The sequence below is a fragment of the Salmo salar genome, chromosome 01 (assembly GCF_965601325.2).
Source record: "Salmo salar chromosome 01, fSalSal1, whole genome shotgun sequence".
NCBI classification, from domain to species: domain Eukaryota; kingdom Metazoa; phylum Chordata; class Actinopteri; order Salmoniformes; family Salmonidae; genus Salmo; species Salmo salar.
This window is the reverse complement of record NC_138291.1, coordinates 43874998-43898766: the sequence shown is the minus strand read 5'-3', so window position 1 is coordinate 43898766 and position 23769 is coordinate 43874998. Positions and strand designations below refer to the sequence as shown.

At 46.6% G+C, this 23769-nt stretch overlaps 1 protein-coding gene across 4 annotated transcripts in view; it reads right to left on the bottom strand.

Moving 5' to 3' along the window:
- The window catches only part of plekhh1 (pleckstrin homology, MyTH4 and FERM domain containing H1), a 66119-nt gene that overhangs the window by 12069 nt on the left and 30281 nt on the right, over positions 1-23769 (bottom strand). For all 4 annotated transcript variants that reach the window (XM_045717964.2, XM_045717970.2, XM_045717965.2 and 1 more), the window contains exons 6-25: positions 21755-21836; positions 20755-21359; positions 19310-19441; positions 18926-19138; positions 17695-17773; positions 17322-17413; positions 17054-17201; positions 15517-15656; positions 15315-15425; positions 15108-15194; positions 10891-11052; positions 9810-9890; positions 7779-7958; positions 5189-5300; positions 4638-4750; positions 1780-1956; positions 1468-1565; positions 1077-1254; positions 728-883; positions 135-232 (exon numbers count right to left, since the gene is read on the bottom strand). In XM_045717964.2, the coding sequence (XP_045573920.2) occupies positions 135-232; positions 728-883; positions 1077-1254; positions 1468-1565; positions 1780-1956; positions 4638-4750; positions 5189-5300; positions 7779-7958; positions 9810-9890; positions 10891-11052; positions 15108-15194; positions 15315-15425; positions 15517-15656; positions 17054-17201; positions 17322-17413; positions 17695-17773; positions 18926-19138; positions 19310-19441; positions 20755-21359; positions 21755-21836 (3044 nt within the window). The remainder of the gene's footprint in view (positions 1-134; positions 233-727; positions 884-1076; positions 1255-1467; positions 1566-1779; positions 1957-4637; positions 4751-5188; positions 5301-7778; positions 7959-9809; positions 9891-10890; positions 11053-15107; positions 15195-15314; positions 15426-15516; positions 15657-17053; positions 17202-17321; positions 17414-17694; positions 17774-18925; positions 19139-19309; positions 19442-20754; positions 21360-21754; positions 21837-23769) is intronic.

Genomic DNA, 23769 nt, shown 5'->3' with positions numbered 1-23769 from the left:
GTGTGTGGCACTGAGTGATACGTTATTCGTAAAAATCTAATCAAAAGTCCGCTGGTCTGCACCTCGTCATGCATTTTGGGTGTCTTCAGCTCAACAATGAGCACATCAAGGAACTAAAACAAGATAAAGCCTACCTGCTCTTGTATGTCAGACGGACGATGCGTGTCCCCTCATATTTCCCAGGATGCAGTTCTTTCAGGGCCTGTTCCCACTTGGAGATGACATCACAGATCTGTTGGCAGAGGTGAGAGTGAAAAGATCAATTCATTAATTGTCTTCTACTTTGGAGCCAGGAGTTTTCCTGACCATGCAAACCCATTGACATAGATATAGGACTCCTTATGGATAAAACCTGTTATAACATGGACATTGCCATTGAGGGCTTCCACCATTTTAAAGTAGTCACGTGGGTGGGGATTCCTACGAGTTGGGCGCAATCAGCCAACGAAGAAGAAGACAATTGACTACTTTACGATGGAGATATCCTCAATGGCACTGCCCATGCTGTCACAGACGCTATAATGGCACAGATAAAAAGATGAGTCCTCTATCTATCTCTACGGGCAGACCCTGGTCTCTGTTCCCTGTTCTGATTCCAGTCTACCCCTCTGTTTACTGCCTTATACTTAGTTGCAGGCACTAAAAGGTTTGATTGTGTACTATTGGAACAACTGCCACAATGCGTGTGCAGGTATATAATCATAAGAGTATGTAAGTCCACACTGACCTTGTCGCTGGGCTGTAGGCAGTGCTCCAGGTCTTTCCCTGAGGGGTCGTCAGTGAAGAGGGCGAAGCCAGACAGGTGTGGTTTCCTCATGCCCACCCTCTGGGTCAGGGTGCTCAGAAACTCGTCTACCGTAGTGGAGCCATCGAAGCCTACAACCTAGAGGACGGGAGAGGAGAGTGTGACTTCTTAAATGATTGGGTGTAACAGAAAGTGTACTTATTCATAGTCTATTTTCCATTGGTCTGCACTTTGCCGACTTTTTGTGCGCGCGCCTCTTCATCTTTCCGACTTGGTAGGTGTTTGATTGTTAGCGTGCTAGTTGGTTGCGTGTCTGTGTTTAGTGGGTTACCTGGTAGGTGTTGTTCATAAAGTGAACAGGGATGCTGAAGGGTAGTGAGTGGTGGTAGGGATTCCTGAGTAGGATGGACAGGATCTCCATACGTGACGGTTTGGCCTCTCGCTCCCCGTTCTGTAGGGTACGCTCCACAGACCTCTGACAGTACACTGCATACTTCCCCACCTCACTCCTACACACACACACACACACACACACACACACACACACACACACACACACACACACACACACACACACACACACACACACACACACACACACACACACACACACACACACACATGATCATACTATTCTGTAGTTGGATTATCTTTGACGGTGGGTTATCATTAATCGATCGGTTTGTGTGTGTGTGTGTGTGTTCGTGCATCGCTGTGTATACCTGGGGTCTGCATGACGCTGCAGATACTGTCTGAGGTACCACAGGAAGTGTTGCTGAGGCAGAAAGAGAGCCACACACACAGACAACAGCTGCCAGCACTGAGGAGAGGAGAACACACTATTCACTACAACTCATACAACACTAAAGCAACCAAGCATAACATTTAACAAGTGACAGGTAGATCTGCTCACCAGAACCAAACTGTGCTAACTCTGATATTTGCTTACCAGATGGTGCTTTTCGACACACAGTGAACGTGTAACCAGGCCAGCCATGCTGATTAGTGGAAAGGGGTACCAGTCTCTAACATACCTGAGTGAGGGAGTAGTTGTGTGGCGTGCGTCGGTTGGTCTGCTTGATCAGCTGACAGTACATCTCGTTCTGGAGCTCGGAGTGCGTCAGGCACACCTGCAATGCATTCTGGGCAAGGGATGTGTGGTAGTCGATGGAGGGAGACTCTACCAGCACATTGATGAATAGCTGACAGGACTGAAGAAAGGAGGGATAAAGAGGATGAAGAAGGTTTTACTTGCAATGATTGTGATACATGTAAACTCAGCAAAAAAACAAATGTCCTCTCACTGTCAACTGCGTTTATTTTCAGCAAACTTAACATGTGTAAATATTTGTATGAACATAACAAGATTCAACAACTGAGACATAAACTGAACAAGTTCCACAGACATGTGACTAACAGAAATTGAACAATATGCCCCTGACTAAAGGAGTAACAGTCAGTTTCTGGTGTGGCCACCAGCTGCATTAAGTACTGCAGTGCATCTCCTCCTCATGGACTGCACCAGATTTGCCAGTTCTTGCTGTGAGTTGTTACCCCACTCTTCCACCAAGGCACCTGCAAGTTCCCGGACATTTCTGGAGGGAATGGTCCTAGCCCTCACCCTCCGATCCAACAGGTCCCAGACGTGCTCAATGGGATTGAGATGCGGGCTCTTCGCTGGCCATGGCAGAACACTGACATTCCTGTCTTGCAGGAAATCATGTACAGAACGAGCAGCATGGCTGGTGGCATTGTCATGCTGGAGGGTCATGTCAGGATGAGCCTGCAGGAAGGGTACCGCATGAGGGAGGAGGATGTCTTCCCTGTAACACACAGCGTTGAGATTGCCTGGAATGACAACAAGCTCAGTCCGATGATGCTGGAACACACCGACCCAGACCATGACGGACACTCCACCTCCAAATCGATCCCGCTCCAGAGTTCAGGCCTCGGTGTAACGCTCATTCCTTCGACGATAAACGCGAATCCGACCATCAGCCCTGGTGAGACAAAACCGCAACTCGTCAGTGAAGAGCGCTTTTTGCCAGTCATCCTGGTCTAGCGATGGTGGGTTTGTGTCCATAGGCAACGTTGTTGCCAGACATGGTGAGGACCTGCCTTACAACAGGCCTACAAACCCTCTGTCCAGCCTCTCTCAGCCTATTGCGGACAGTCTGAGCACTGATGGAGGGATTGTGCGTTCCTGGTGTAACTCGGGCAGTTGTTGTTGCCATCCTGTACCGGTCCCGCAGGTGTGATGTTCGGATGTACCGATCCTGTGCAGGTGTTGTTACACGTGGTCTGCCACTGTGAAGACGATCAGCTGTCCGTCCTGTCTCCCTGTAGCGCTGTCTTAGGCGTCTCACAGTACGGACATTGCAATTTATTGCCCTGGCCACATCTGCAGTCCTCATGCCTCCTTGCAGCATGCCTAAGGCACATTCACCCAGATGAGCAGGGACCCTGGGCATCTTTCTTTTTGTGTTCAGAGTCAGTAGAAAGGCCTCTTTAGTGTCCTAAGTTTTCATAACTGTGACCTTAATTGCCTACCGTCTGTAAGCTGTTAGTGTCTTAACGACCGCTCCACAGGTGCATGTTCATTAATTGTTTATGGTTCATTGAACAATGGGAAACAGTGTTGAAACCCTTTACAATGAAGATCTGTGAAGTTATTTGGATTTTGATCTTTGAGAAACAATATAATCAATGTATTTAAGGTTATAAGCTTAAGCAAGGGGTAGAATCGGTTGTCTTGAGCACATAATGAGTAGTTATTTTGGATGTATTTTAAGAAGGTTGATTTGTCGATCAGTGGCTCTGTGTTGTCAGACCGCGATGTCAATCTAAAACACATGCAATGATATGTCAGCATAATACCACCTCTCCACCAGCAGGTGGAAGCAAATACATACGGTTGTGAGACAACCCAACTCAGGTCCAAAAATTGTCATGAAACATGCAGCAACATGATGGTGTTTCCTACTTGGAGACTGATTACTATTCTAATGAAACCAAGTCAGGATGTAGCCGTCAAACAAGCCGGTCATGTCATGGCTGGAGGGCAACGAGAGAATGTTCACCGTCAGGATCAAGGCACTATAAATGAATACTGTGAAAATGAAAGAGCTTTTCACTAACCCAGTCGTGTCAGATCAGGGACTATACTTCAAAGACGGGGAGGACAGAAGAGAAGGGTGCATGTTCAAAGTATTTGAACAGGAACAGAGACTTTAAAGGGTTGCGAGTGAGCTTAATGAATCTATTCCTCTATATATGGAACACCACCCAAAATGTGGGGCCGAGGGAAAGCTCAGTGAAGCATAGAGAGAAGGGGAGGGGGAGGCGGACTGGGCGGCTGAATTGAAAAGAGAGGAACAGGATACATCCAAGATCAAGGTCCATACTCCTCCAGATCCACTTTATTACCCCCGTCCCTGTCCCACTCCCTTCTCCCAGCTACTTCTCACATTCACCGTGCTGTCTGTCTCTCACTCTCCCTCCTCATTCTATTACATCCATCTACCGCCCAACAAGGACAAGTACAAGAAGAATGGTTTGATTCAAACAGATGAGATGATCACCCCCATTACCTCTCTTCCATACTTCTAATGAGCGCGAGACCCCTACTGTGAGGCTTTGATCTCTGAGCGGCGCTAGGGTAGAGGGGCATGGAGTGGGTCCAAGAGAAGAAAAGGAGCGATGCCTCAAACAGACTGACAGAAGGGCTGGGGGCCTCAGTCAGAGCAGTAGACATGAATGCAGCCAGGAGAGGAGAAAGAGAGAGGGATGTGAAGAAATACAAAGGAAGAGAAACTAAAGGGACTAAAAGAAAGGAAGTGAAGGAAGTTGAAGCAAAGGAGAGGATGAGAGAGGGAGAGATGAAGGGACCAACCTTGAAGAGTTTGAGGGCTTCAGTCTGCAAAGCTTCAGAGGGGAGAGTGGTGAGAGGGGAGCGCAGGCCATCTTTACAGAAACATAGAGCCTCCCTCCTCCACAATGCAGAGTCTGAGAGAGAACACAATCACACACACACACACACACACACACACACACACACACACACACACACACACACACACACACACACACACACACACACACACACACACACACACACACCACACACACACACACACACCGGGTTACAAACTCAAGTGGTGCAACAGCTGACCAGGAACAGCCCTACTAGAGCCCAGTCATAAACACTGTCTGCAGATTGAAGACTAGATCAAGAGGTTTCAGTAGTCAGTCCTCCTGGTTGAAAATAATATTAAAATCTGGATCCTTGGCATCTGATACAGATCTTTTAAGGTATTCCTAGTCAACTGTTGTTAGTCAGTAGCCCTCTCGTGTCATATTTTGTGATGTCAGGCATACAGACTTATTGATTGGATGGCTGAGTGACCGACTGATTGATTGATTTGGTGACTGTGGATGTCTTACCTGGGTCACCCTCTACGTCCAGTAGGTTCCCGACTAACTGCTCGTACTCTGTGCCCACCTTGAAGCTGGCACTGCTGCCCGCTGCCACCGCCAGATGATACAGCCAGGTGTCCTGGACAGGAACCAATGGGAAATAATGGAGATAGGGAAGTGCCAAGATGTGACTGTGTATTATATTTAAACAATAAGGCCGGAGGGGATGTGGTATATATTGTCAATATACCATGACTAAGGGCTGTTCTGGATACAGCCCTTAGTCGTGGTATTTGGCTATATACCACAAACCCCCAAGGTGCCTTATTGCTATTATAAACTGGTTATCAATGTAATTAGAGCAGTAAAAATAAATGTTTTGTCATCCCCATGGTATACGGTCGGTTATACCACGGTTGTCAGCCATTCAGGGCTCGAACCACCCAGTTTATAATACTGAGGTAGCTAACTGCCAAAATGAACTGCCTGAATGACTAGCGGCCCGTAGCACTCACGTCTGTAGCCATGAAGTGCTTTAAAAGGCTGGTCATGGCTCACATCAACACCATCATCCCAGAAACCCTAGACCCACTAAAATTCGCATAACGCCCCAACAGATCCAAAAATGATGCAATCTCTATTGTACTCCAAACTGCCCTTTCCCACCTGGACAAAAGGAACACTTACGTGAGAATGCTATTTGTTGACTACAGCTCAGTATTCAACAGCAGAGTGCCCTCAAAGCTCATCACTAAGCTAAGGACCCTAGGACTAAACACCTCCCTCTGCAACTGGATCCTGAACTTCCTGACGGGCCGTCTCCAAGTGGTAAGGGTAGGTAACAACACATCTGCCATGCTGATCCTCAACAACAATAACAACAACAAAAAATCCAGAAAAACGCATGTCAAAAATGTTATAAATTGATTTGCATTTTAATGAGGGAAATAAGTATTTGACCCCTCTTCAAAACATGACTTAGTACTTGGTGGCAAAACCCTTGTTGGCAATCACAGAGGTCAGACGTTTATTGTAGTTGGCCACCAGGTTTGCACACATCTCAGGAGGGATTTTGTCCCACTCCTCTTTGCAGATCTTCTCCAACTCATTAAGGTTTTGAGGCTGACGTTTGGCAACTCGAACCTTCAGCTCCCTCCACAGATTTTCTATGGAATTAAGGTCTGGAGACTGGCTAAGCCACTCCAGGACCTTAATGTGCTTCTTTTTGAGCCTCTCCTTTGTTGCCTTGGCCATGTGTTTTGGGTCATTGTCATGCTGGAATACCCATCCACGACCCATTTTCAATGCCCTGGCTGAGGGAAGGAGGTTCTCACCCAAGATTTGACAGTACATGGCCCCGTACATCGTCCCATTGATGCGGTGAAGTTGTCCTGTCCCCTTAGCAGAAAAACACCCCCAAAGCATAATGTTTCCACCTCCATGTTTGACGGTGGGGATGGTGTTCTTGGGGTCATAGGCAGCATTCCTCCTCCTCCAAACACGGCGAGTTGAGTTGATGCTAAAGAGCTCCATTTTGGTCTCATCTGACCACAACACTTTCACCCAGTTGTCCTCTGAATCATTCAGATGTTCATTGGCAAACTTCAGACGGGCATGTATATGTGCTTTCTTGAGCAGGGGGACCTTGCGGGCGCTGCAGGATTTCAGTCCTTCACGGCGTAGTGTGTTACCAATTGTTTTCTTGGTGACTATGGTCCCAGCTGCCTTGAGATCATTTGCAAGATCCTCCCGTGTAGTTCTGGGCTGATTCCTCACTGTTCTCATGATCATTGCAACTCCACGAGGTGAGATCTTGCATGGAGCCCCAGGCCGAGGGAGATTGACAGTTCTTTTGTGTTTCTTCCATTTGCGAATAATCAAACCAACTGTTGTCACCTTCTCACCAAGCTGCTTGGCGATGGTCTTGAAGCCCATTCCAGCCTTGTGTAGGTCTACAATCTTGTCCCTGACATCCTTGGAGAGCTCTTTGGTCTTGGCCATGGTGGAGAGTTTGGAATCTGATTGATTGATTGCTTCTGTGGACAGGTGTCTTTTATACAGGTAACAAACTGAGATTAGGAGCACTCCCTTTAAGAGTGTGCTCCTAATCTCAGCTCGTTACCTGTATAAAAGACACCTGGAAGCCAGAAATCTTTCTGATTGAGAGGGGGTCAAATACTTATTTCCCTCATTAAAATGCAAATCAATTTATAACATTTTTTACATCCGTTTCTCTGGATTTTTTTGTTGTTATTCTGTCTCTCACTGTTCAAATAAACCTACCATTAAAATTATAGACTGATCATTTCTTTGTCAGTGGGCAAACGTACAAAATCACGCTAAGGTTTACACTTGTATTTGGCGCATGTGACAAATAAAATTTGATTTGATTTGTAGGTGGATTGCGATTTACATTTGAGTATTGTGTTTCCTGTTTCCAAATATTGTGAGTTGCACTGTACTTATTTACATAATACTGGGACTTATCTATCTCCATAGGAAGAGGTCATAGGTTAGGGTTAGTGTGGAGTTATAAGTACTGTACCTTCTCTTACTTGGCGCCTATGAGCAGGTAGGTGAGGGGCTGTATGGGTAATGTAGTTTTAGAGTGCTGTACCTTCTCTTGCTTGGTGCCTATGAGCAGATAGGTGGGGCTCTGCTCTCTGGGGTGCACCACTAGGGTACAGTGGGATGACAAGAAGCCACGCCCACTGGCCTCGTAGTCCTCGTCCGAGTCACATGACCTGTCCACCTCCTCCACCACCGCCTCACGCATCCGCAGCTGGCCTAGGGGGAGCTGACACGCACACACACATTTAGGGAATATATTCAAATATGATATGGAGCAGAGCCAACCAAACTAGGGTGATGTCTGATTTGGCCCGCCAGGACCACTATGGGGCCCCCGACCAAAAAAGAAATACATGATCTAGTGCATCAGCAGTGTTCCTCATGTTATGTCAGTCACTGACAGTCAATCAATTAGCCCATGTCTGCTAACATGTTATAGATAACTTAGTCTAGCCAGCTATCTAAGCCTTGTAGTAATCATGTCTGAATTACTGACCGGGCACCCAAAGCATGTGCCCAGGATCCCTGACCTCCAGGGGGCCCCCATTGCTTTTGTTAGTCACTCTCACTCAGATATCATTTGAACATGACATAAGTCATGGTAAAATATGTAGAAATGCAGGGAATTAGCATCAAAACTGCAAAAACAAAACTCCATCCCATGGCAAAATATGTGGAATTGCAGGACATTAATGGTGTTACATATAGGATTGTTTCGAATTTTTGCATTTCAGAACATGTCCACAATATATCTGCAGTAATAGTGGAATGATAGTGTTTCACAGTACAACTTAGCCGCCATTGTTGTGATTGGCTGTGATATTCGCCTATTGATTTCTCCCGCCGGAGTGGCATCTGTTGTCAAAATGGGAAAGCTGTTCTGACTTTGTGGCTGTGTTATCTAGTGGAAATCGCTCTGTAATTTCCTGGTTGCTAAAATTCTAAGCCTTTCACTCAATTTCAGTTTATGTGAAAAAAATAAGCACTGAATAGTGTAGGGAAAGGAAAGGGAGATACCTAGTCAGTCAACTGAATGCATTTTCCACATTTAACCTCTGAATCAGAGAGGTGCGGGGGCTGCCTTAATCAACATCCACGTCATCAGCACCCAGGGAACAGTGGGTTAACTGCTTTGCTCAGGGGCAAAACAACAGATTTCTATCTTGTCAGCTCGGGGATTTGATCCAGCAACCATTTGGTTTCTGGCCCAAAGCTCCTACCCGCCAGGCTACCTGCCATACCATCTAAACCGCTGTGAAATATATTTTCAACAACTACAAATATTGTTTTTAAAGCTGTTTGAAGCTGGTGGACCAAAACTGTTACAAACAGCTGTAAAAACATATTTTTTTGGTTATTGGAAAGATATTTCACAGCGATTTAAATTGTGCAATGATTCCTTACACTATTCAGTGCTTGTTTTCTCACAAACTGAAATTGAGCGAACAGTGTAGAATTTTAGCAACCAGGAAATGACAGAGATTTTCACTAGATAACCCAGCCACAAAGTCAGAACAGTTTCCCATTTTGACAACAGACGCTGCTCCCGCGAGAGAAATCAATAGGCGAGTCACAACACTGGCGGTTAAGTAATACTGTGAAACACTATCATTCCACTATTAGCGCCAGATACATTATGGACATTTTCTGAAATGACAATGCAAAAATACTACAAAATCCTATGTGTAACACCTTTAACTTTAAAGATACACTTGTTTTTAGTTTTATGAACATAGAAACTTGGTTGCAGTTTCTATGCTATAATTGTAAAAATTTGAATAAATCTTTAATACTGGTAATCAGAATGTGTTAGGTGTCAAAATATATGGCTACAATTTGATTAATGTTTGAAGTGTAATTTTATGATTACATTTAAAAAAGCTATTGATTCAAGACCCTAAAAAGCTATTGCTTACCTTTTATGTTTCTGAATAAATGTGTAGAAATATTTTGCTTACCCTTTATTGTTCGGCCTGCGTCCCACCAAACCCAAAAATGTGAGCACCCCTGATATAGAGACTGGCAACAATTGAGGACACTTGAGGGTAAGTTTAGGAGGAGAAGAGGAAGGGAGTACCTTGTCATCCTGGTTCCTGTAGTAATAAAACACCTTGCTGACCAGAGAACACCACACCAGCTTAGAGTGACCATGCTTCACCTAGAGGACAGACAGCGAGAGAGAGAAAGAGAGTGAGAGAAAGAAAGAGAAAAAGAGAGCGAGGAGAAAGTTTGAGGGTAATACACTCATTACCACTGACTGTATCGCATACTTCTCATTTGAACACCAGGCGGCACTAGAGAGTGGGTGGGTGTGTATGTGTGTGTGTGGATTTCTGGCCACATGTCATCATGACTCATAATCCCAGCTGTACATCTCTCATCAGGGTCAAAGGTCAAATATGCAGCGAGAGAGGTAGTGAGCCAACAGTACATCACTATAGAGCTCTGAGGTGTGTAACGTCATAGTGTAGAGATCAAAGCCTCTTTAAAGGAAGAGTAGAGGGAGGTTTCATCTGTCAGTCAGCCGTAACAGACACCCCTCCATTGTTGGAAGGTTGCCAAGCCCCCTGTATTAACCATACTGACAGATACACCTCAGCGGAGAGAGACAAGAAAGAGCCAGAGGGGGATGGAGTGAAAGGGGGGATATCACTCAAACATTCCACCATCCCCTGACCAGTAAGGGGTGCTAACCATAGCCGTGTCCCAACGCAAATTAGCTTTCCAGGAATCTGCTGAAAGTGAAATCCTTCCGTCAAACTGTGACTTTCAGTCGACAGAATGGTTAGTTTAAACTTCCCTGTGTCCCAATATGAAACATATGGTTGATATAACAGGACATATTGGGCGAGAATAGCTGTATTGTTCTGTGTTGCCTTTGAAATAAGGGTTGTCCTTCCATTAAAAAGACGAGTTAAAAGCTTCCATGACAACTGTGTGTTTGAAAGGATCGCCTGAGCAAGGCTGTGTCCAGAATCTGTGATCTACAAACCATCCTGCTTACATCTCAATGAACCACCCATTATGTGATCAAGATAAGTCATTCTGTACCTCGCCTTGCTCAAGCCAATCCCCTTAAACATGCTGTCTGTTTATCATCTCCATAAGCCTCATATCTTAGGCCCCACCTCCAGCCTAGTGATGCATTGACCCCTGACCTTAGTGAGCCAGCCCCTCACGGTGGGTTTGGCTGCAGTGGTCTCCATTGGGACGGGGCTGCTGGCCTGGACCTTGAGAATGTTCTGTAGAACTCTGATCCACTCCTCTAAGATGTTGGGAGAGTCAGCCGTCAGGTAGAACGTCTTCTTCTCCGTTATCAACTGATTAGAACAGGAGATGGAGAAAATATGAGAGAAATGCATTATTGAGTGTGAAAGCATGCCTGTGAAAGTGTGCCTGTGCAAGCAGGTAGGCACAGACACGTACATGTCAGCAAGCACACACACACACACACACACACACACACACACACACACACACACACACACACACACACACACACACACACACACACACACACACACACACACACACACACACACAGGCACACAAATCAAATCAAATCAAATTTTATTTGTTACATGCTTCATAAACAACAGGTGTGGACTAACAGTGAAATGCTTACTTACGGGCCCTTCCCAACAATGCAGAGAGAAAGGAAATAGATAAATAATAAAAAAGTTAAACACGCAATAATAAAAGTAATAATAAATACACAATGAGTATTGATAACTTGGCTATATATAACGGGGTACCAGTATTGAGTTGATGTGCAGGGGAACGAGTTGGTTGAGGTAGATATGTACATATAACTAGGAATAAAGTGACAGATAATAAACAGTAGCAGCAGCGTATGTGATGAGTCAAAAAAGTTAGTGCAAAAAGGGTCAGTGCAGATAGTCCGGGTAGCTATTTGCTTAACTGAAGCTGTTTAGGGTCCTGTTTGTTCCAGAATTGGTGCATCGGTACCGCTTTCCAAGAGAAGAGTATATGACTAGGGTGGCTGGGGTCGTTGACAATTGTTATGTCCTTCCTCTGACACCACCTGTTATAGAGGTCCTGGTTGGCAGGGAGCTTGGCCCCAGTGATGTACTGGGCCGTACGCACTACCCTCTGTAGCGCCTTGCGGTTGGATGCCGAGCCTTTGCCATACCATGCGGTGATGAAGCCAGTCAAGATGCTCTCAATGGTGCAGCTGTAGAACTTTTTGATGCCAAATCTTTTCAGCCACCTGAGGGGTAAGAGGTGTTGTTGTGCCCACTTCACGACTGTGTTGGTATGTTTGGATCATTATAGATCCTTAGTGATGTGGACACTGAGGAACGTGAACGGGGAAAAATATATACATGTATGTATGTATGAAGTGAATTGAAATGTATGTAAGTCGCTCTGGATAAGAGCGTCTGCTAAATGACTAAAATGTAAATGTAAAAAATGAAGCTCTAAACCTGCTCCACTACAGTCCACAATCAGCTCTTTTGTCTTGCTGACATTGAGGCAGAGGTTGTTGTCCTGGCACCACACTGCCAGGGGTCTGTGACCTCCTCCCTATAGACTGTCTCATCGTTGTCAGTGATCAGCCCTACCACCGTTGTGCCATTGACAAACTTAATGATGGTGTTGGAGTCGTGCACGGCCATGCAGTCGTGGGTGAACAGGGAGTACAGGAGGGGAATAAGCATGCACCCCTGAGGGGCCCCCGTGTTGAGGGTCAGCGTGGCGGATGTGCTGTTGTCTACCCTCACCACCTGGGGGCGTCGCGTCAGGAAATCCTTAGCTTAGTGATGAGCTTGGAGGGCACTATGGAGTTGAACGCTGAGCTGTAGTCAATGAATAGCATTTTCACATAGGTGTTCCTTTTGTCCAAGTTGGAAAGCGCAGTGTGTAGTGCAATAGAGATTGCATCATCTGTGGATCTGTTGGGGCGGTTTGTGAATTTGAGTGTGTCTAGGGTGTCTGGGATGATCGTATTGATGTGATCCATGACCAGCCTTTCAAAGCACTTCATGGCTACAGATGTGAGCGCTACGTGGCGATAGTCATTTAGACAACTTGGTGTTTTTGGGCACAGGGACTATGATGATCTGCTTCAAACATGTTGGTATTACAGACTGGGTCAAGGAGAGGTTGAAAATGTCAGTGAAGATGCTTGCCAGCTGGTCAGTGCATGCTCTGAGTATGCACCCTGATCCAGCCTTGTGAATGTTAACCTGTATAAAGGTCTTACTCACATTGGCTGTGGAAAGCAGGATTATAAAATCGTCCAGAACTGCCGGTGCTGTCACGCATGGTTCAGTGTTGCTTGCTTCGAAGCGAACATAGAATGCATTGAGCTTGTCTGGTGGGCTCGCATCACTGGGCAGCTCGTGGCCGGGTTTTCTTTTGTAATCCGTGATAGTTTGCAAGCCCAGCCACATTTGATGATTGTCAACACCGGTGTAGTAGGATTTTGATCTTAGTCCTTTATTGACACGCTGCCTTCGATGGTTCATCGGAAGGCATAGTGGGATTTCTTTAAAGCGTGCGGGTTAGTGTACCGCTCCTTGAAAGCGGAAGCTTTAGTTCAGTTCGGATGTTGCCTGTAATCTATGGCTTCTGGTTGGGATATGTACATACGCTCACTGTGGGGATGACATCATCAATTCACTTATTAATGAAACCGGTGACTGATGTGGTAAACTCCTCAATGCCATCGGATGAATCCCGGAACATATTCCAGTCTGTGCTTGCGAAACAGTCCTGTAGCTTAGCATCCGCATCATCGGACCACTTCTGTATTGAGCGCGTCACTGGTACTTCCTGTTTGAGATTTCCTTTTAAGCAGGAATCAGGAGGATAGAGTAATGGTCAGAGCTTTGTATGCATGTCTGTGTGTGGAGTAGAGGTGATCTAGAGTATTTTTCGCCTCTAGTTGCACAGGTGACATGCTGGTAGAAATGAGGTAAAACGGATTTAAGTTTTCCTGCATTAAAATCACCGGCCTCTAGGAGCATCGCCTCTGGATGAGCATTTTGTTGTTCGTTTTTGGCGCTATAGAGCTTGTTGAGTGTGGTCTTAGTGCCAGCAGCGGTTTGTGGTGGTAAAAAGACAACTACGAAAAATATAGATGAAAACTCTCCTGGTAAATAGTATGGTCTACAATTTATCATGAGGTATTCTAACTCAGGTGAGCAGAACCTCGAGACTTCCTTAATATCAGCGATAGCGCACAAACTGTTGTTAACAGAGGGACACACACCACCCCCCTTGAGCTTACCCGACGCTGCCGTTCTGTCCTACCGATGCACAGACAAACCAGCTAGAACATGATCCGTGTCCTTGTTCAGCTAAGTTTCCGAGAAGCATAGGATATTACAGTTCTTCAGGTCCCGTTGATAGGATAGAGCTTGTCCAGCTTGTCCCGTGTGTTCTCCAGTGATTGTACATTCGGCAACACAACAGAGGGTAGAGGTGCTTTACTTACTCGCCGCCGTTTATCAGGGTACCCACATGTTCATCAGGGTACCCACACGCTCATCAGGGTACCCACACGCTCATCAGGGTACCCACACGCTCATCAGGGTACCCACACGTTCATCAGGGTACCCACACATTCATCAGGGTACCCACATGTTCAATAGGGTACCCACACGCTCATCAGGGTACCCACACGTTCAATAGGGTACCCACATGTTCATCAGGGTACCCACACGTTCATCAGGGTACCCACACGTTCATCAGGGTACCCACACGTTCATCAGGGTACCCACACGTTCATCAGGGTACCACACGTTGGCCGCTATATCGCCGTCTCTTTCCCTTCCGAGTGTCAGTGACTAGGACCTGATCCGGGGTGAGCAGTATGTCCTGTGCCGCCGACTCATTGAAGTAGAAATTGCCATCCGAATCTAGGTTAGTGATTACTGTTCTGATGTCCAGAAGCTCTTTTTGGTCATAGGAAATGATGGCGGAAACATTATGTAAAAAACAAGTTAATTTCAGCGAAAAAAAAAACACACAACATAGCAGAACTGGTCAGGAGCCCGAAAAAACAGCAGCTATACATTCCAGCGCCGTTCTTCACACGGATGCACGCCACGCATACAAGCATACACGCATGCACACACACACGCACGCACAAACAGACACACACACAGACACACAAACAAACACACCACATCACCAGATCAGTAAAGATGAGAATCAGCTTTAGAACACAACATTCCATTCCCTGCAAGGCTATCCCTGATGATGTTAAGCCCCTCTAGAGGAATGCTGCCCTTTCTCTTTGACCCAGTTTGGTAATGGTGGTAGGCTAGGGTGTGTGCGTGTGTAGAGGTGCTCTCGGAACTAGAACCAAAATCTTGGTTTTCAGTCCCTCTTCAATATCCCTCACCTGGAATGTCTGTGCTCCTTCTCCACGGACGATCCTGCAGGAAGAGTTCAGCTCCATCTGACCCTGAGGCTTCCGTATGACGTCGCTCTGAAAGACCATGAGCAAGACCATTGGAGTTGGCAATACAGCTCAAACAGATCTGGGACCAGGCTATTGTTGAACTAATTCTGTCAGAAAAGCACATAGTGATGACGTGTGGAGACTCACAGGAGACTTGTAGTAGAGTATCTCTCCGTTCCTCAGGATGAACCAGCGTCTTTTCCAGGCCTTCACCTGACTGCCCATCTTCAGCAGGTACCCTGACTTCTCCAGCATCTCCTGGGTGGTAACATCCAGTGTTGTTGTATTGTATGGTATGGTATCATTTTGTTTAATTTTGCATTGTATTGTATGGTAAATGGTCACTCACAGGCTCTCGCAGGCTCTCACAGGAGTATGAGGATGTTCTTTGGACTTTGTGTTCCGGCTCAGAGTAGTCAGACTCAAGGGAATAGGCATCAGGTGGGATGGCGTAGTCACTCTCAGAGCTGATGGACGACATGGACACACCTGGACAAATCAAAGGTCAGAGGTCAACAAATTGACAGACAGGTGACTCAGATGACCGACAGCTGATGGACTTATTGTCATACACTAGACCAGTGTCTCTCAACTGGTCCTCCGGATGTTGCTGTATGGTCCCTTAGATGGTTAGCTAGCCTAGCACTCATTTAGTACTAGTTTACATGTAAGTACTAGTTTAGTATTAGTTTACATGTAAGCAGGCCTCCATAGAGAAGACCCATAGCTTGTTGGTCCCTGGTACAGTACAAAAAAGTTGAGAAACACTGATGTAGACCCTGTAACTACACTATATATAAAAAAGTATGTGGACACCCCTTCAAATTAGTGAATTCGGCAATTTCAGCCACACCTGTTGCTATCAGGTGTATAAAAATCAAGCACACCGCCATGCTATCTCCATAGACAAACATTGGCAGTAGAATGGCCTTACTGAAGAGCTCAGTGACTTTTAACGTGGCACCGTCATATGATGCCACCTTTCCAATAAGTCAGTTTGTCAAATTTCTACCCTGCTGGTGCTGCCCTGTCAACTGTAAGTGCTGTTATTGTGAAGTGGAAACATCTAGGAGCAACAACGGCTCAGCCGTGAAGTGGTAGGCCAAACAAGCTCACAGAACAGGACCACCGAGTGTTGAAGCACGTAGCGTGTCCTCGGTTGCAACACTCACGCCCGAGTTCCAAACTGCCTCTGGAAGCAACGTCAGCACAAGAACTGTTTGTCAGGAGCTTCATGAAATGGGTTTCCATGGCCGAGCAGCCACACACAAGCCTAAGATCACCATCCGCAATGCCAAGCGTTGGCTGGAGTGGTGTAAAGGTCGCCGCCATTGGACTCTGGAGCATGGAAATGCGTTCTCTGGAGTGATGAATCACGCTTCACCATCTGGCAGTCCGACTGACCAATCTGTGTTTGGCGGATGCCAGGAGAACGCTACCTGCCCCAATACATAGTGCCAACTGTAAAGTTTGGTGGAGGAGGAATAGTGGTCTGGGGCAGTTTTTCATGGTTCGGGCTAGGCCCCTTAGTTCGGGTGAAGGGAAATCTTAACGCTACAGCATACAATGACATTCTAGATGATTCTTTGCTTCCAACAAGTCCCCACGGCAATGTTCCAACATCTAGTGGAAAGCCTTCCAAGAGGAGTGGAGGCTGTTATAGCAGCAAAGGGGGGACCAACTCCATATTAATGCCCATGATTATGGAATGAGATGTTTGACGAGCAGGTTTCAACATACTTTTGGTCATGTAGTGTATGTTCCTTCTTGTGTCAGGGACCAACAACCTATAGTTATTCCTAGACATTAAAATAAGCACCGGAGAATTGACTAAATCAGTGTCAGCTAACTATGAAGGATAACAACGCTGATGTAGCAATGCTCACCCCTCTTGACGGCGCGAGGGCTCCCAGGGGTGCTTCCCTTCCTGTCTGGGCCCAGGGTGGAGGTCCTGAGGCTGGCCAGAGAGCCACTGTCGTCCTCCGAACCAGAGTCATCATCATGCAGGGGCACACTGCTGATCTGAGTGGCTTTCTGCAGACACACACAGGAGAGACTTTTAGATATTCCTCAGTACATACCACAGTCCATAGGAAGTTGATATGGCATTGTCAGTTTGTCACAATTCGAGCTACTGTAGAGTATGGTACTTACCCCTTTGAGTGTGGTATACACGGGCACACTGATATTCTTGTAAATCAGGTGAGTGAATGGTCCTGTGGAGGGGTACTGCGGTAAGCTGGATCCTGCAGAAAACATGAGATGTATGTGATCCAGCGAGAACGCAAGGTGATCATTATAGTTGTGTAAGTCCTATGTTTCTTCACAGCTGATTAAAAAAACAGGTTTCCGTCCTTACACATCTCTTTAAAGAGCTCATAAAAGCTTCCCAGATCGCACCTGCACAGGTGTTTCTTAGCCCTGTCTGCTGAGAGGATGTTACATCAAAAGGAGCACTGACAGATCCCATACTGTAACCCCCCCACAGACACAGAGAGTCTTTTCCAACATAAGCAGGGTAACTCACCTCGTCCAGGACCTCTGGCTGCTGCAGTCGCCTCTGATACTCTCATCCCTGACTTGGCTACAGCATAGATACGGCTCTCCTGTAGAGCACATAGATCAATGTGCAAGCATGAGCGTGTGTTTGTGTTTTACAGATATGGTCAAATATATTGGCAATAGAGCTCTCGCTCTCTCTCTTTATAAAACGGGTTGGATGGCTATTTTTACCCTGAAACTTACCACAGGTGAGATAGATTAGCAGTTAACAAGAATCACTTGCCTCCAACCAAATTCATTTGAATTATAAATGATTAAATCATTTATTTTGAACTTTGAAGTGAAAAATCTCAACTTCAGTTTACTTTCAGCTTACTTCAGTTTTTTTTGTGGGGGGGGGGGGTTCTGTGCACGTGTAAATCAAACAAATACACATATGAACAATGAAAGTTTTTTTCAATTCCAACTTATTTTAGAAGACATGGTGCCAGGGTGTCAATATATTTGGCCGCATCTGTATAACAATACTTTGGCTGCTCCCAGCCACTCTACAGGAACACACACATACACAGATGAGACAACTGCAAAAAACACTTATATATACAGTATATATTACATATTACTCATTACATTTAACAAAAGTAACGCATTACTTTACAATATTACTTTGTGTGGAAAGTAACATGTCATATTAGTTTGCGTTACTTTCATGAAAAAAAAGATAGGCTACTTAGTAACTCAGGTTTGATCACTAGCTTCTCCTTTTATCTGTGGCGCTGCTTTCCTGTGCTAGTCTACAAGTGCAGCGCTATATATATATATATATATATATATATATATATGGGCTGTTTAATTAGCCAAATATACTGTAAGCCAAACATCTGGCCAGATTTCCTATCCTTTCATTCAAGATATTTCTCTCGAGCCACTAGTTCTGGTTAGAGACCACACACTTGACACTAGACGGGAAAGCCCTGCTATCACAGAAGCGATCCATGGCAAAGATCAGCGGTGCGTCCTCTATACATGTATACGGACAGCACCTGTCATGACATTTCTCCAAACAGCCTTTCTCCGCTCGCTCGGGAACTAAATGAGGAAACAAGTCGAGATCGGATCATGGAAACACAAAGCAACTGTAATAATATTACCCAACTTGAAAAAGTAACACGTTACTTTACTCTGTTACTCCTAAAAGTAATATGATTACTTGACGCGTTCCTTTTGTAATGAGTTACCCTCAACACTGATCTTACCCAGGAGGGGAACCGGTGCAGAGGAGGGGTGGGGGGTTTCAGGACATCCGGGTCCAGCAGTTCTAGCTCCTCAGCCAGCCTAACAAACACTTGTTCCTTGGGAGGACCTTTGGCCCCGGCCCCCTCCACCACCCCCTCCATACCGTCAGGCAGTCCGTCGTCTATATCTGTCTCTTCCAGGACATGATTGCAGTTGGATGGGGACACAGGGCTCTACAGGGTGCAGAAGATGAAAATAAAACAAACAAATACTATAATTGAAACTACATCGAGTGAGGTCAGGTCCTCTTTTTTTCCGTTGTTACGTGACAGACTGTTGACTTCAGGCACCCTCTCACTGTTTTTGTACAACAGGATAGAGCTGAGCATGCTCCCTCCCTTTACCTGGGTGCTGGAGGCAATCATGTTTATGGGGACATTGAGGTGGTGCAGCCGGTCCAGACCTCCAGGCTGGGGCTGGCTGTAGTGTTTCTTCACCAGCTGGATGCTATCGCGGGGGGTCAGGGGCGTCCGCACCTGTAAGTTCACAAATAAAGATGACATGATTGATTGAAATTTGATCGATTGATCGATGTGGTTCAAGTTCAACTAAGTTTATTAACTGATTACATCCCAGAGCGGCCATCATACATAGGCACAGTCAAACAGTGCAGGGATTCTTGAAAGTTGGGACAAAGCATGGGAGCTTTATTTTTATAGTTGAAAAAAGAAGAAGATTTTCTAACATTATTTAAGCTTAAAAATTACATTTAGGGCAATTCTATAAGTGGAAAGATTTGTTTTTAGAATTTTCAAAATATTTTCGATAGTATTCATTTCCATGTCGGCTCTATGACTGGAAAAGCCCTTGTCCGAAGCAAAGGATCCCAATTCTATATTCTGAGTGTACAAAACATTAGGAACACCTTCTTAATATTGAGTTGCACCCCCTTTTGCCCCCAGAACAGCTTCAATTTGTCGGGGCATGGACTTTACAAGATGTCGAAAGCCTTCCATAGGGATGCTGTTCCATTTTTACTCCGATGCTTTCCACAGTTGTGTCAAGTTGGCTGGATGTCCATTGGGTGGAGGACCATTCTTGATACAGGTAGAAAACTGTAGAGTGTGAAAAACCCCAGCAGCATTGCCGTTACTGACACACTCAAACCGGTGCACCTGATACCTACTACCATAGCCCCCGTTCAAAGGAACTTACATCTTTTGTAAGTTGCCCATTCACCCTGTCAATGGCACACATACACAATCCATGTCTCAGTTGTCTCAAGGCTTAAGCATCCTTCTTTAATAACCTGTCTCCTCCCCTTTATCTACACTGATTGAAGTGGATTTAACAAGTGACATCAATAAGGGATCATAGCTTTCACATGGATTCACCTGGCCAGTCTATGTCATGGAAAGAGCAGATGTTCCTAATGTTTGGGACACTCAGTGTATAGCGCTATTAAACAAAACAAATATACGTTCAGAGATTTGTTTTACATATTAAGTTAGACTTATTTGTATTACATATAATGTTAGAATTAAACAATCAAGGCCTATGTAAATGTAAATTAAATGCCCTTTATGGTGTCTGACGGAGAATTAGGAGGTTGTTCCTTTACATCGTTTGATAGCTGATACTTTGGTCTATCAAAATATATACAGTATTTCAAATGTTACTAATATTAATTAAGAAACAATGTGGGGGAAAAAGTACAGATTGTTCGTTTTCCAAGAATCCCTGAGTTACAAGAAATGTACGACACAGGTGCACAGATACAAGCAAGGGAAAGATCACTCTAATGACAGATGATTTGGGCCACTAGTTAGGAATGTAGAACTTATCACACCTTGGGTAAGGTCATGCTGGTCCCAGTATGGGAGGGTTGAGCCAGGGTCTGGGCGGTGGTCTGGAAGGGGTGGGAGTTAGACGGAGAACGGCAGAGGAGAGGGCTTTTAGGGGTGGAGGTTGGAGTAAGGGTGTCAGGGATACTGGGACCCCCGTGGGTTGTTTCATAGGTGGAGGAAGAGGAGGAGGAGGAAGAGGAGGAGGAGCGCAGACGTTGGGAGCGGAACTTGCTGCTGAGCTCGTCCGAGGAGTGGTCTCTGGGAGTAGCACCACCTAGTGGTTGGTCTTGACCTTGAGTGGTTGGAACAGGACTACCAGGTCCAGCCCCAGTCTCCCTGCCCCTGCTGCCCAGAGAGGGAGTGTTTGACAGGGTTACTGTCACTGTGCCATGGCCTGTTGTGTCTCCTCTGTCCCCTCTGTCACCGCTCCGTTTACAGGGCTGCTCTGACCTGTCCCCTGTGCCTGTCTGTCTTCCCCAGCCTGTCTCCTCCTGGACAGGCGGGGTCCCAGGACAGCTTGGGGGGTATAAGGAGCTGCAGGGTACCTGGTGGGTGTCTGTGGAAGGAGAGGTGGGTGGTCCAGGAGATGAAGGGTTCTCCAAGATAGCTATTGAACAAGAGGGGAAAATATAGTCAATCTAGAGATACAACTGCAGCTTTTGGCAATATCACAAGATGCTCTGTACAACATAGGCCAACAGCAGTCTACCACTAAGGTGACTAGGCCCTGATACTATCAAAGTAACATAGGGTGTGCTCCAGGGCTCTGTGCTGGGCCCCCTTCTCTTCATAATCTACATACTCCCACTCGGACAGATCCTCATAGTTGTTATTGCGGTGAAAACAGCTGACTAGCAGCTGACTAGCAGCTGGCAAGCATCCAATGCCTCGGGCGAGGGTGTCTGTCTATTAAAACAGAGTGTGGCACTCTCAGAGAGTATTCTGGGTAGATTAACTAAAGTTCCTAGGAGTTTTGTACAGCTGTGGTGGAAGGAGGATCACCTTGGAGTTTGTCCTGCAGCATCATGATCTGTTCTGCCTGCTTCAGGTTGGACATCTTCAGTTGCTGGTTCTCAATCTCCATCTGAAAAACAGTACAAAAAGAAGATAACAATGTAAGGGGTGTGTAACCGGTGGCAGGGAAGTCAGACGCAGGAGAGCAGAACTTGGCAATAGCCGGAGCAGTTTAATTGCAAAACCAACGGCATAAAAATAACAAGGTATGGGTACAAAACCCGTCGCGCACCAATCAACACGTGCACAAGCACTTACAATAAACATTACCATCGGGATGAAACCCTGAGGTAAGGAATGCCTTCCAGACCCTCGAAGTGAACTGGGGACCTCGATCAGACACTATATCCTCAGGCACCCCGTAGTGCCGGAAGACGTGCGTAAACAAGGCCTCCGCAGTCTGTAGGGCCGTAGGGAGACAAGGCAGAGGGAAGAGACGGCAGGACTTAGAGAACCGATCCACAACGACCAGGATCGTGGTGTTTCCCTGTGAGGGGGGGAGGTCGGTAAGAAAATCCACCGACAGGTGCGACCAAGGCCGCTATGAAACGGGTAAGGGGTGTAGCTTCCCTCTGGGCAGGTGCCTAGGAGCCTTACACTGGGCGCACACCGAGCAGGAGGAAACATAAACCCTCACATCCTTGGCCAAGGTAGGCCACCAGTACTTCCCAACCAAACAGCGCACCGTCCGACCAATCCCAGGATGACCAGAGGAGGGTGACGCGTGGGCCCAATAGATCAACCGGTCATGGACAGCAGACGGAACATACAGACGCCCAGCGGGACACTGGAGGGGAGCGGGCTCTGCACGTAACGCCCGCTCAATGTCCGCGTCCAGCTCCCACACTACCGGCGCCACCAGGCAGGATGCCGGGAGTATGGGAGTGGGATTCATGGGCCGCTCCTCTGTGTCATACAGTCGGGACAGTGCGTCTGCTTTCACGTTTTGGGAACCTGGTCTGTAGGAAAGGGAAAAAACAAAACGGGTGAAAAACATGGCCCAGCTTGCCTGGCGAGGGTTCAGTCTCCTCGCTGCCCGGATCTACTCCAGATTGCGGTGGTCAGTCCAGATGAGAAAAGGGTGTTTCTTCGAGCTTCTTCGAGAAGAAGGCACAGGGGCGGAGCTTCGGCTCCTATCCCAGCCTCGGACGCGTCCACCTCCACTATGAATGCCAAAGAGGGATCCGGATGGGCCAGCATGGGAGCCGAGGTAAACAGAGCCCTCAGGTGACCAAAAGCCCTGTCCGCCTCAGCCGACCACTGCAAACGCACCGGGCCCCCCTTCAGCAGTGAGGTAATGGGAGCCGCTACCTGACCAAAACCCCGGATAAACCTCCGGTAGTAATTGGCAAACCCTAGGAACCGCTGCACTTCCTTTACCGGGGTGGGAGTCGGCCAATTATGCATGGCTGAAATGCGGTCACTCTCCATCTCCACCCCCGAGGTGAAAATGCAGTACCCTAGGAAGGAGACGGATGCTGGAAGAACAGGAATTTCTCAGCCTTGACGTACAGGTCATGGTCCAACAGTCGGCCAAGCACCCTGCACACCAGGGACACATGCTCGGTGCGTGTGGCGGAGTATATCAGAATGTCATCAATATACACCACTACACCCTGCCCGTGCAGGTCCCTGAAAATCACGTCTACAAAGGCTTGGAAGACTGATGGAGCATTCATCAACCCATACGGCATGACGAGGTACTCATAATGCCCTGAGGTCGTACTGAACGCTGTCTTCCACTCGTCTCCCTCCCGGATATGCACCAGGTTGTAAGCACTCCTGAGATCTAGTTTGGTGAAGAAGCGCGCCCCATGCATTGACTCAATCGCCGTGGCAATAAGATGTAGCGGGTAACTGTACCTCACCGTGATCTAATTCAGGCCTCGGTAATCAATACATGGGCGCAGACCTCCCTCCTTCTTCTTCACAAAAAAAAAACTTGAGGAGGCGGGTGAAGTAGAGGACCGAATGAACCCCTTACGCAGGGATTCAGAGACATA